The 12431-nt window shown below is 40.5% G+C and overlaps 1 protein-coding gene across 10 annotated transcripts in view; it reads right to left on the bottom strand.

Annotated features, from left to right (window-relative positions):
• The window catches only part of ARHGEF28 (Rho guanine nucleotide exchange factor 28), a 138788-nt gene that overhangs the window by 28127 nt on the left and 98230 nt on the right, over positions 1-12431 (bottom strand). For 9 of the 10 annotated variants that reach the window (XM_052701265.1, XM_052701258.1, XM_052701260.1 and 6 more), the window contains 6 exons: positions 12182-12276; positions 7731-7913; positions 5108-5239; positions 4309-4403; positions 979-1017; positions 849-896 (listed from right to left, as the gene is read on the bottom strand). In XM_052701265.1, coding sequence (XP_052557225.1) covers positions 849-896; positions 979-1017; positions 4309-4403; positions 5108-5239; positions 7731-7913; positions 12182-12276 — 592 coding nt within the window. The remainder of the gene's footprint in view (positions 1-848; positions 897-978; positions 1018-4308; positions 4404-5107; positions 5240-7730; positions 7914-12181; positions 12277-12431) is intronic. The other variant, XM_052701261.1, reaches the window with a different exon arrangement.

The raw sequence follows: 12431 nt of genomic DNA, 5'->3' as shown, positions 1-12431 counted from the left end.
TACTAGATCACTGCTTTGTGAACAGAGCAATGATAGGATTCTCTGCTTGATTCTCTGTACCCACACTGCCAGCATACACAACTTTTCATAGTCAAAACCATAAGGCATAATTCTGAGTCTACTTTATTGCCACCAGTATTAAGCCATCTATTTTTCAATTTTTACAAAACTCTTCCTGATTTACAAGGTTTTTTTTTGTTTTTTTTTTGTTTTTTTGCTTTTGATTTGCTTCCACTTAATTTCTAATCCACAAGTTCCTGGGATTGCTAGGAAGTATGCGAATATCAAGGTTTAAAAGTTAACCATATTGCAAAATAAACATTTTAAAATTGATATTCAAAATTGCACCAAAGGAAAAATAAGTTAAAATGTTCTAACTTGTCAGAAAGAGCCAAACACTTCTGACTAAGGCTCTGCAGAATAAAACAATAATGACTTGATGTTGAAATATCTATGAAGGTTGGTTGGTCACATAAGTGGCCTAGGTGTGGTTTATAAGTCACCACAATAATATTCTAAACAAAATACTTACACCTGTATCTATATCTAAATTTCAAAATCTGCACATGAAATGACATCAGTTCAATATGAGCTATCATTTTACTCCTTCCCTAGATGTTTGGACTGTACATACTTCCTCTCAGGGAGGAAAGTGATCTTCAAGCAAGCATTATTCAGTTCTCAAAGGAACAAAGCACTGACGTAGAGCAAAAATATATGGTAAGACATCTTGTACAACAGTCACTAGAGATAACATAACAACTAAAAGTAGTGCAAGATGAAAACAAGCCTTAAGAAGTAAATTACTAAAAGCAATTATTCTACAAAGTTGATTGTGAAGTAGTCACCTGTATGCTGTACAAGAGACGAGTTAGATTCTGGATTGCTTGTACAATCTAGAAAACAAAAGAAAAGGATTTTCAAAGTTTTGTTCACTCTTAACTAACTACACTCTGTCTGGGGTTTAAATAAACTCACCTCTGTCCCTGTAGATCCTGGGAAACTCATACTTCCTCCCTAAAATAAATACATGTTGCTTTAAAAACTAGTTCTTTACTTTGCAATTGTATCATCTAGGAATTTTTTTGTTTTACTAGTGGAGACATCCACACTGCTATATGCTGTGCTGAGTCAAACCTTTTTGTGAGTAGGTGAAAAAAGACAGAAGCAATAACCTAAGAAGACTAATAATTCATCAACACTGGAGTTTCCGTGCAAATCACTAGAGATCCTAAGCACAACTGTAAAAACAAAAATATTTCATCCACAATTTAAATCCTCTTGTGACTAAAGCTACACACAAAAAAAGACATTTCCATTCTCTCTTTGTTTACTTGACAATTTTGAAATACAGTAACCAGACTTCTGTATATTGAGCAGAATGGGTTTAGATTACATTTAGTATGATGAAAAAGCTCATGAATCTTCAGAAACCAAGGCATGAATACTGCAAGAAGCTGATGGCAGTAACATTAGTAGGTTACGGGGAGTGCCTTTGGTGTGCAGGGAGCTGAAAAAGGACTGCATACATGCTGTGCACTGGGAAACCTATCAGCATTAGGGCTGCTGTCCACTGCAGCTGGGCTTGCAGTGCACTCAGACACTTCACACTTTCCACCCCATCCTTTTTCTTAAGAAGCTTTTTTAATTTATGGGGTGAAGCCATCCATAATCCTTTCTGCACAAAAAACAGCTCCTCTGAGAAAGATAAGGTGAAACAGTGGAGAAATAAAACACAATCCTTTCTGAGGCTACACTGGAAAGACTTCCTGTATGATTTCTGTTACTTCTTTTTTTTCTTTTTTTTTTTTTAGGAGTGGAGGAGGGTTTGGAGAATATTTGATTTTTCTCTGATTCTCCCAAGTTCTCTTCTAAGCCCATTTCCCACCACAGAGCACAGCAGGCTGCTCCATTTCACTGCAATAACTGGAAATGAAAACAACAAAGTCCAAGCCCCAAAACACAGTGAAGATGTGGTTGAGGAAAGGAAACACCAGGTGCTACATTCCCTCCAGCCCTTTCATTCTCCATCACCTCCCTTCATGTTTCTGTACCCATACCTTCACCTCCTCCTCCACTTACTACTGCAGTAACGAACCAAACAATTTGCTCTGCCACCAGACAGAGGATATAATGGGGATACTATATAGTACTTGGACAGATACAAAGTAATTTGGCCCTCCTGCACTGGACTGCTAAGATGGGCAGCAGGCAGGGAAGAGGAGGAGTGTGAAGAAGCAAAAGGAGGAGAAGACGTGGGTGAAGAGAGGAAGACTGCATGAATGAAGACCCAAAAACTGAACAGAGGTGTGGGATCAACTCTACACTTTTTTTGTTTTCATAAAGCCTGTTTAATTTAACAGAGGATATGTACATAAGGATGAAAGGTTCAGCTAGCTTTGTCATGGCTAAGAGGCAGCAAGTGGCCAATTCAAGCACTTGTCGCGCTCTCCTAAAGGCAGCACCACTTGAGGACTGGACATAGTCTGGATATAGGCACGGGCATCCTGCTCTTGGTGTCTCTGCTTCAATGGAAGTTGGACCAGATGGACCCAGATGTTCCCGCCAACCTCAAGTACTTTACAATTATTACAATGGAAGTATGAGCAAAAGGAAGGTTTAACCAAGTCACCTAGTGATGTAACAGTATCACACCACTTCAGCAGTGTCCTTTAAGCCCAGGTAGGTCAGAATCAATGTATTCAGCTGTTTAACCTGTGCTGAATGCTAATACCACCTCTCTGCCCCTCTTCCCTCTTTGTTAAGAGCAATAACAAGCAGCAGAGATGTGCATATTCAAATCCTGGTGCAAGCTGCATATGTTCCTCAAGCAACCACCTGGAGACACAAGGCAAGAGCAGGAGGATGAGATGGGGACCACGTACTACTTCTACCCACTTGGCACCCAAGTATTGCGTGGGAAACGGTCTTCCTATTATATAATGCACCTAACCCCGGAGCTGGGGGCTTTCACTCTGGCTTTCTGGCTCTTTGCCCATGCAATCTGCCTAAGCCCAGTGCTGCCATCTCACAATCTCACAACACAAACAGCATCCGAAGGCAGGGGCTGGAGGACATCCCCTGCCTTTGAAAGACCTTTAGTGTTTTGTTTGCTCGCTCTGCCATCTCCTGGTCAGTCTAATTTTGACACGGTTAGATGTGATAAAACAGCTTCCCAAACAGTAGAGACCTGAAGAGTAAACTGGGATGGAAAAGCTTGCCTAAGACCCTGTAGATCCACTGATGCTCAAAACTAGCTTGAAAGTTAGATGAGGTTTTTCAAGGCCTTCTCCAGTCAAATCCCGGAAACCTCCAAAGATGGAGACTCCACACCCTCTCTGGGCAACTTGCCTCTGCTTGGTTACCCTTCCCTCATGGTGATTTTTTTCCTCACATACGGTCAGAATTTTCCTTGCTTCAGCTTGTAATCTTCGATACTCACCATGTTGCTATGCACCTCTGAGAAAAATGTGGAAAAATAGACAGACACTACTAGTGCTATGTATCTATCTCCTTTTCTTGCAAACTTTTCATTTCGTGTCCTCTCTCTTCATTTCTTCCCTTTACAGCTTTCGTGATTTTATCTAAGCCTTACACAATTATACTTCCATTTACTTTCACATTAACTCATGTCGCTCTTGCTCTAGCACTCCGTCCTGCTCCCTTAAATTTGCCATTTATAATTCTGCTCAGAACTGACTTTTGATTCTGCTTTTTCCTCAGATTTCTTTAAGAGCTATAGGACTTTGAAAAATGGGCAGTTTCTCTTCTGGTCTCTAATTGCTCTGTTTTATCTTAACTCAAAATTCTGAAGCAAGTTATACACTCATTCTCAGGATGAAGTTCTTCCAATGTATATGTCTTCCTTGCATTAACAGAGGTCTCTGTCATTGCATGAGACTTTCATCATCCTAAGAATAGGAGGAGGGAGTAGAGGGAATACTATCAGCTCCACAGGGATGGATGCATTGAATGATGACAGCAGAGAACCAGGATCTTAAGTGGCCCATAGAAAAGCATTATGGCTGCCACCACACTCATTGCTCTATAAGCCTGGTAGGAAAATTGTTCTGTGCTTGGATTTATTATGGTTTTTATGTTTTGTTTTTATTTAAATGTTTTTATAAATTCATTGTTAATTGCAGTGAATTCTCCTAAACTGAATTATCTGACTTTGATGAAATGTGCCTATCCTATGCTTCAGATTTTAGACTGATCTTCAGATATTCCATAAAAATCTGTACAGCTCTCATATTCCCAGTGCCCAGAGAGATAAGAGCAACATGAAAGAGAAATCAGTTACAATACCTTGTAGTCTACACTGGCATCAGAAATTTCCTTTTCAATAGGGCAAGCACTGAGATCAACTTCAGGTGATTCTTCAGCTTCCTTCATTTCTGCATCTAACATATAAGATCCCAAGAGGATGCAAGAAAAAGGTATCAAAGCATATTCTGACTGCAGAAACAAAGGGTACACTTTCCTACAGCTACTAACGGGATGCTGTAAATACCTAATGCTGAAGGATTCTAGGCTGGTGGAAGACAATATTCAAAGCCAGGATGGCACAAGTGGGACAATCTTATCTTAAAAATCATTAGTATTTCAATTATGAAATATTTCAAAATACAGCCATTTTAGTAAACATGCTCCACAAGTGTACAGGACTCCATTTGCCTTTTATTGCAGCAACATTATGTTGTACTTTATACAGCTGAAATAACCAGAATAGCAATCCCACTGACAAATTGGTTTTCATGCTTTGTGACAAAAATTGTCTGCCACAAAAAAGGCCTACACAGCAATATACATTTGCTGCACAGCTGAGCAACAAAGATTAGAAAACATAAATACTATGTATGAAGATTCACAAATCAGACTCAATAATGCTGATTGCAGACATATGTTATGGAAAAACTGCAATGGATACAGTTAGTTCACTTCAACGAAATTATATGACAATTTACTCAGAATGTTTGCCCAAAGACAATTTTTATTAAATAATTTTCTACTGATTCTGCCACAAACTGAGAAGACTTTCCAAAAAGAAATCCTGTATCAATTACTTTAGTAATCTGAACATGTAAAAACATCAAATTTTACTCACCACTAGGGAAAGATTCCAAGATTTCACTGGCACTAAGTCTGTGCTTCGAACTTAATTCCTCTGTACTTTCCTCTGATGATCTGTCCGTTTCATTCACTTGTGATGACGTGACAGCAAGGTGGAGACTTTCAACTAGGGAAGAAAATATGAACAGTTACTGAGACCCTGGAAATAGATACTTTATGCACATATCAATGACAATGAATTGTAGAATAGTTTAGTCTGGAAAGGAATATTCAGAGATTATACAGTCCAACCTTCAGGTCAACAAAACTGGGTCACTCAAAGTCCTGTACACACAAGCTTGTGGTATGCCCAAGAATGGCCATTTCACAACACTTCTGAGCAACATGCTCCAGTTTTTTACCACCCTCACAGTATATATTTTTCCCTTTATTTTATTGGAATTCTCCATGTTCCAACTTGTTTCCTAGTCCTACTGCCATGCACATCCAAGAAAAGTTCAGCTTCTCTGTTACAGCCCTTTCAGGTGGTTGAACTCCATCAAACCACCTTCTTTCAGAAGGGAGCTCTACCACCCCTTTTCAAAAACCATGTTCTCTGGACCCCTAATCATCTTGGTGCTCTTTGCTGAACATTTTCCAATAAGCCTTGTGCTCAGGAGTCCAGTGCTGGACACAACACTACTAATATTTCTCGCTATGGCTCAACAGAGGATGAACCATGTCCCTCAACTTGCTGGAAACACTTCTCCCATTAGGATGTTGGCTTCCTTTGCTTGCAAGCATACACTGCTGGCTTGTAGTCAACCTACTGTAGACTGGAACTCCCAGGTGCACTTCTGTAAAGCTGATCTACTCAGTATCCAGCCTATATCAATACACACACTACTCCATCACAGATGCAGACCTTTGCATCTGTCTTTGCCAGGCTTCTTGAGGCTTCAATCAGTTCATTTTCCCAACCTGTTGAAGTCTATCTTCAGTTGATTACTCCTCCAAGTTTGCAGTCAACCATGAATTTGCTGAGAGTTTACACAATTCAACTGTTACTTCATTAATAAATATGTTGTAATGATCTCAATATCTATCCCTTAGAGAATCCCTTAATAACACATTGCCAGCTGATCATAATCCTCTAAGACAAGAAATCCAGCCAATTTTCCAAGCAGTTATGCAGTCCTTATGTCATCAGTTCAGCTGCAAGGATATTACAGACTGCACAGGCAGTGTTGAAGGACTTATAGATGTCATGGCTGAAAAAATGTGATGCTCTTTTCTCATTATGAAAGCCACCAGGTTGCACAGATACTATTTGCCCTTGATGAATGCATGCTGGCTCTTCCCAATCACATCTTGCCCTTCATTTGTGCTTGGAAATGTTTTGAGTCTTTGCTTTACCATCTTCGCAGAGGTTCAGATGAGGATGACTGCTTTGTATAACCCTGCATTTCCCTGCATTTTCTCTCTTGAGGAACAGTGTGATGATGTTTGCATTCTTTAAGTCCTCAGGAGCCTCTCCTGATCACTATGACTTTTTGAAGATGATAGAAAGCAGTCTCAAAATGACATTGGGTAGTTCCCTGAACAACTTTGATTTATCCTGTCTTGCCCCATGGATTTGAGTGTATCCAGTATGCTTAAGTGCTCCCTAAATTTATCCCTCTGTACTGTGCTTTACTGTTAAGAGTCTACTGCTAGTTCAGGGAGTTGTATTATGGAAGTAATTCCCTATATATTGCTGTTAACTTGTTAATGTGAAATGAAAAGATAACAACAATAACTAGAATGAAAGAAAGTGAAAATTAAGAGTGGGTAGAATCAGGTGTGTCAGTACAGATTGCCACTTTAGATAAAATGACATCTGTAATTTTATCCCTGCCTTATATTCCTCACCCAAAGACGTCTATTCTATCAATAACATTGTTCTCTGAGTTCCAACCTTTCCTGTTTCTACTTGAAATGTGGTTATTTGCCCACAGCGCTCATGCTAGGTAACACTACAATCTTGCAATACCTCTCAAAGAGCATATGGCCTATGACGAATATGGCTCAGTTTATTAGGACACATTTCAACTGAGTTTAACAGGAATTTAGTTGAACTTCCAAATAGACAAGACACCCACAAATATTATTCCCTTCATTCCCTCAGAGGACTGCATTATAGACAGTGCAATGCTATCTGCCCTCTGATAGCGTGCAGAGAAATTTGGCTTCTAATTATGGCAAGCATTTCTTGCAAAAATCTGTTAAGATTGTCTGCAGTTCAGTTTGTATATAATCCCACAGGATTCTGATCTGTCATCAAATCAACAAACTGTGAAGATAAGGGAGCAGATGCTGTATCATGCTGTATCCAGTGATGTACTTCACAAGGCTGCATTGCAAGGTGACCAGTTATTGAAACATTTCTCAAATGAAATCTAACACCATGGTCCAGACTGTTTATAATAAGATGTTATTCACTAAATCTATCCCCACTAAACATATCTTACAATCTTCTTTGTGTTCTTTGCCAACCTTTGGCACAGCCACCTCTTGAGACTTGGAAGAACCGTTGCACAAGGTAACAGGGATATACCTTATTACCTTGAAATATCTGTTGTGTATGCCATTGTATGGCAGCTGAAGAGCCACCACTGCACACTCCTGCACAAACTCACCTTCTCTGAGTGCTGCTACCAGCAACGAAGCAGCCTGTGGAGTTTCTCCATAATCAGGTTTGACAAGGAGGTGAGGTTCTACATGAACATCTTCAAATCCACTCATATCTACTAGTTCTGCATAGATACGCAATTTGTCTTCCAAACAACTGCAGATTTGCTGGTCCTGGTTACTCAGTGATTCTGTCAACCAAAATTGAATACTGTATTAATATTTGTTATCCTGCAGGTAAAGCATATTCAAAATATTACTTCTAATCTTTACACCATGTACACATTGCTAACTTGAGCTAGGCAACATACTTGTTCAATGTCTTTTATAAGTGGCCAGGAATTGAATTCATTCATAGCCTGTCCTGATGAATGCTGGAGAAGACATTGGGTAGGTCACTGCCTTATACCAATGACGTGGCTTTGGCTGTACTCTGGCGCACTTCTGCTGAACTCACAATAAGCAACACTGGCAAAGCATTTGGCTCAGGGCAGCAGAAGACATGCTGATTCAGTGTGTCAGTGTCAAAGAAGAACATGTGCTCTCTGTAGAGGATGCCTTCCCCTGTGGCTTTCCCTAGGCAGGACGCTGAAACTTCTCTCCTCACAGCAGTAAAAAGATGTGGAAATTGTGCACAGGGAAGCCAAAGAAACAAAATTCAACTCTACATTTTAAAATAAAAATAAAAACAATAAAAGACGAAATGTGTCCTGGTTTCAGTCGATTTTCTTCCTTGTGTTGATTGTCTGTTTTGGCTTTAGGAGAAAAACAATGCTAAGAACACACCGATTTAGCTGAACTAGAGAACCAATCTGTATCCATTGTCCCTGTCCACAAGTAGAAACAATAGACATGAGAGTCAGTTCCTTCAGTGAAAGTCATTTTCCTCAGTAAGGAAGGAAGAAGAGGAAGACTACTCCATACCACAGCCATCACAAGAAGTGGAAGAAGAGGCAGAGCTTATAAATGAGTCAGTAACCACCTCACTACAGGTGAGCAGTGGATATGTGGAGATATGTAGAAAGATTTCAGCTGTCATCTAGGTGAAGCTGTTGTCACCTGGCTGTTCCAATGCTGGACAGCGGGACTGACAGCATCAATTGAGTCGGGCATGGAAGTGAGGCAGATGGGAAGGCGGAACTGCCAAGAAAGAAAAAACTTCCCCTTCCTGTGCCCTGGACATGAATCCTGTCAGACATTCCTAAAAGGATGATGTCTGCCAGTCAAGTGGACCACCATGTAAAGAGGTACCCAGTACCTGATAGAATTAGCTGTGCTGTAGGTGATGTGTAATGCTGACCTGAAAAATGTTCAATTATCTCAAAATCTGGATAGTGTCAAGTGCATACAATCCAGATGATATAAACATGTACAGAGTTCACCACCATTTTACTCACTGGCAGTAATTACCTGGAAAGATGGAGATGAGCAAATATGGATGAACTGGCTGACTAATTCCAGCAATACAAAGAAGGTCGCTCTCTCTGCATGGGTCTGTCTCAGCTGTGGAGAAATTGGTTCAGCAGCTTGAGGAGAAAGAAAGAAAGTTTTCTACTCCACTTGTACAAACCAGTGTATCTGCTATGAGAAGTCTTCCTCTGTTTGAGAGAAGGGATTTAGTAGATACACACCATGTGCTGTGTGACTATGAAGAGAATATGACGGAGCGAGTTAGAAAATCCACTTCAACCCAAGAGGCACAGGTATGTAAGCTGCAAGAGAAAACAATCTCTCTGTTTATTGGACAGTGCAGATTTGATGGCCTGGCACATCAGAACGACTGCAGTGAAAGGCACCAGTGGACACAGTGTACTGTACTTCAACGCCATCAAGTTATAAAGGGGTAGAATACATCTGTATTTTTGGAGTGACTGGGAGATGCCAAGAGCTATCTGTATTGGAGGCTGAAATGGGCCTAACTGAAAATGAGTGGCAAAAGCACCCCACTGCAACTGGCCCAGAAGCTCCGTGTATCCTTGGTATAGATCATCTCAAGAGAGGATACTTCAAGGACCAAAAAGGGTATTAATGGGCTTTTGGTATTGCTGCCCAGGGGATGGAGGACATTAAGCAGCTGTTTACACTGCTCAGCCTCTCAGAGGACTCCTGTTGTGAGGCTGCTAAGAGTAGAAGAACAGCAGATGCTGTTTGCTACCACAATAGTGTGCCAGTGGCAATATCACACCAACCAAAACTCCCTGATCGCCAGGGAGATCCATAAGCGGATTTGTCAATTGTAGAACAAAGGAGTAATCATCAAGACTTGATCAGATGATGCTACCAACTACAAAAAGGAAACACAAGCTTTTTTATGTGTTGATGGTTTTATGAGAGTTTATATTACTGATTACAGTTTGACTGCAACCCCTCTCTATCAAGTGACCCAGAAGAAGAGCCATTTCACACAGAGCCCTGAGCAACAAGAAAACATTGAACAAATAAGGAGATAGTTGCAGCAGCCCTTGGACCAGTCTGGTGCGGGACAAGATGTAAAATGTGCTCTATACTGTAGCCAGGAAGAATGGCTCCATCTGGATCCTCTGGAAGAAAGCACCAAAGGAGACTTAAGATTGATGCTAGGATTTTGGACCTGGAGACAGGCCTCAAAACTTGCAATATTCCAACTGAAAAAAATATACTGGCAGCATAGGAGGGGGTCTGAGCTGCTTCAGAAGTGGCAGATAGTGAAGCACAGGTACTCTTGCACCTGACTGCTTGTACTGGGCTGGATGTTCAAAGGGCAGTTTCACTCCATATGTCATACAGCTGATGCTACATGAAGTAAGCAGTCTGCACTGATCACACAATGAACTCCAACAGGAAACTTTAGTCACACAGGAATCATGGAAGCAATCATAGACAAAGATTTTGAAATACTGTGAGAGGAGGAGGGGACGAGTTGAAAAGGTTGTATGATAAAATACCAGAGAATTAGAAGAAATATGCCTTGTTTACTGATGGGTCTTGTATTGTGGGAAAACATGAAGATAGAAGGCTGCTGTACAAAGCCCTAGACAACAAGGTGCAGAAGCTATTGAAAGAGAAGGTGAATCAAGCCAGTTCACAAGAGTGAAGACCACACAGCTGGTTTTAGATATTGCTGAACGAGAAGTGGATTATGCTCTACTTTCATACTGACTCATGGATGGTAGGAAAATGTCCTATGGAAGCAGTGGAAACAGAACAATAGGCAGCACAGAGGCAACACCTTCTGGGCCACTGCACTTTGGAAAGATATTGCTGCCCAGGTAGAGAACACGATTGTAAAGGTATGTCACATAGACAGATGCCCAAGTACCCAGAAGCCATACCATTGAAGAACACTGAAACAACCAGCAAGTGGATCGGGCTGCTAGAACTGAAGGGGCTCAGGCAGATTTGGACTGGCAACATTAGGATGAATTATTTCTTGCTCCATGGGTCCATGGTATCTCAGGTCATCATGGAAGAGATGTAACATATATGTAGATTCAGGATCAAGGGGTGGAGTTCACCATGGACAATATAGCACAGGTTATCCATGCATGTGAAATGTGCTGCAATTAAAAAAGTCAAATCGAAATTCTTTTCTGGTAGAGAGAAATATGGCTGAAACATAAATATGAAGCTTGCCAGTTTGATTATATCACACTTCCACAAACCCTCTACAAGTGCCATGTGCTTACAGTGGAGGAAGCAAGCACTGGATGGCTGGAAACATATCCTGTGCCACATAGCTGACTGAAATGCTGTCCTGGACTTTATACATATGTGTATATATGCATAGACATAAAAATAATCACTAATTTCCTTTTCAGTCACGTTAAGTAGATTTATCTCAATCTACAAGTTCTACAATTTTCTTCCAATTCTCTTCTCCATCCTACTGGGAAGGGATGAAGTGAGCAAAAAGGCTGTATGGTGTTCATCTGCTTGCCAGGTTAAACCAAAAGAAAATGCCACAAACAAGTGAAGCCATATCGTTACTGAATATTTGAGGTATTTCCATGAACAGGAAACTATTTGACCTCAAGGATAATTTTATAATTTCAGTGTTTATTCTGAAAAATACATTTCATTTTTGTATTCAAAATAACGTAACAAAAATATGAATTATTTTAAAAAAGGCTGTGGACACTCCATCAAGGTCAGGTTGGCATTCAAGGTCAGGTTGGATGGGGACTTGGGCAGCTTGGTCTAGAGTACTAGATATGAAGGTTGGTGATCCTTCATGGAGCAGGGGAGTAGGAGCTTGATGATCCTCCAGGTCCCTACCAACCCAAGCCATTCTATGATTCTATGATGAAAAAATGATTCTCTTTCAGACAACTCACATAATACAATCAGACAACTATGGCTTTCTCTACTGACTCTGCTTATTAAGCCATTCTGACCCCATCAACCAATATATGCATGTTATTCATCCATCCTAACCTCTCAGGACATGGGAGCTCTTAGAGTGGCAAGTAAGGTACCGCACCTTGACATCTCTGAATTTTGCATGCTTTAGCCTCAGCGATACGTCTGTCCTCATCAAATTCACCCATTTTTCCTTCTTCTTGTTCCTCTGGACAACTGTTGAAATGAAGGAAGGACAGATAAAGTCATATATAAACATATACTGATTTTCAGTACAGTGTTGCATTCATTAGAAACTACAAAATAGTAACCAATTTTGGTACAGACTAGATCTGTGCCATTTGCCCACTTCTATATAAAGCAGAAACTGG

Source organism: Tympanuchus pallidicinctus, unplaced genomic scaffold (genome assembly GCF_026119805.1).
Source record: "Tympanuchus pallidicinctus isolate F22 unplaced genomic scaffold, pur_lepc_1.0 scaffold4, whole genome shotgun sequence".
NCBI lineage: Eukaryota > Metazoa > Chordata > Aves > Galliformes > Phasianidae > Tympanuchus > Tympanuchus pallidicinctus.
The sequence above is the reverse complement of the archived record's forward strand: the minus strand, read 5'-3'. Positions and strand labels throughout refer to the sequence as shown.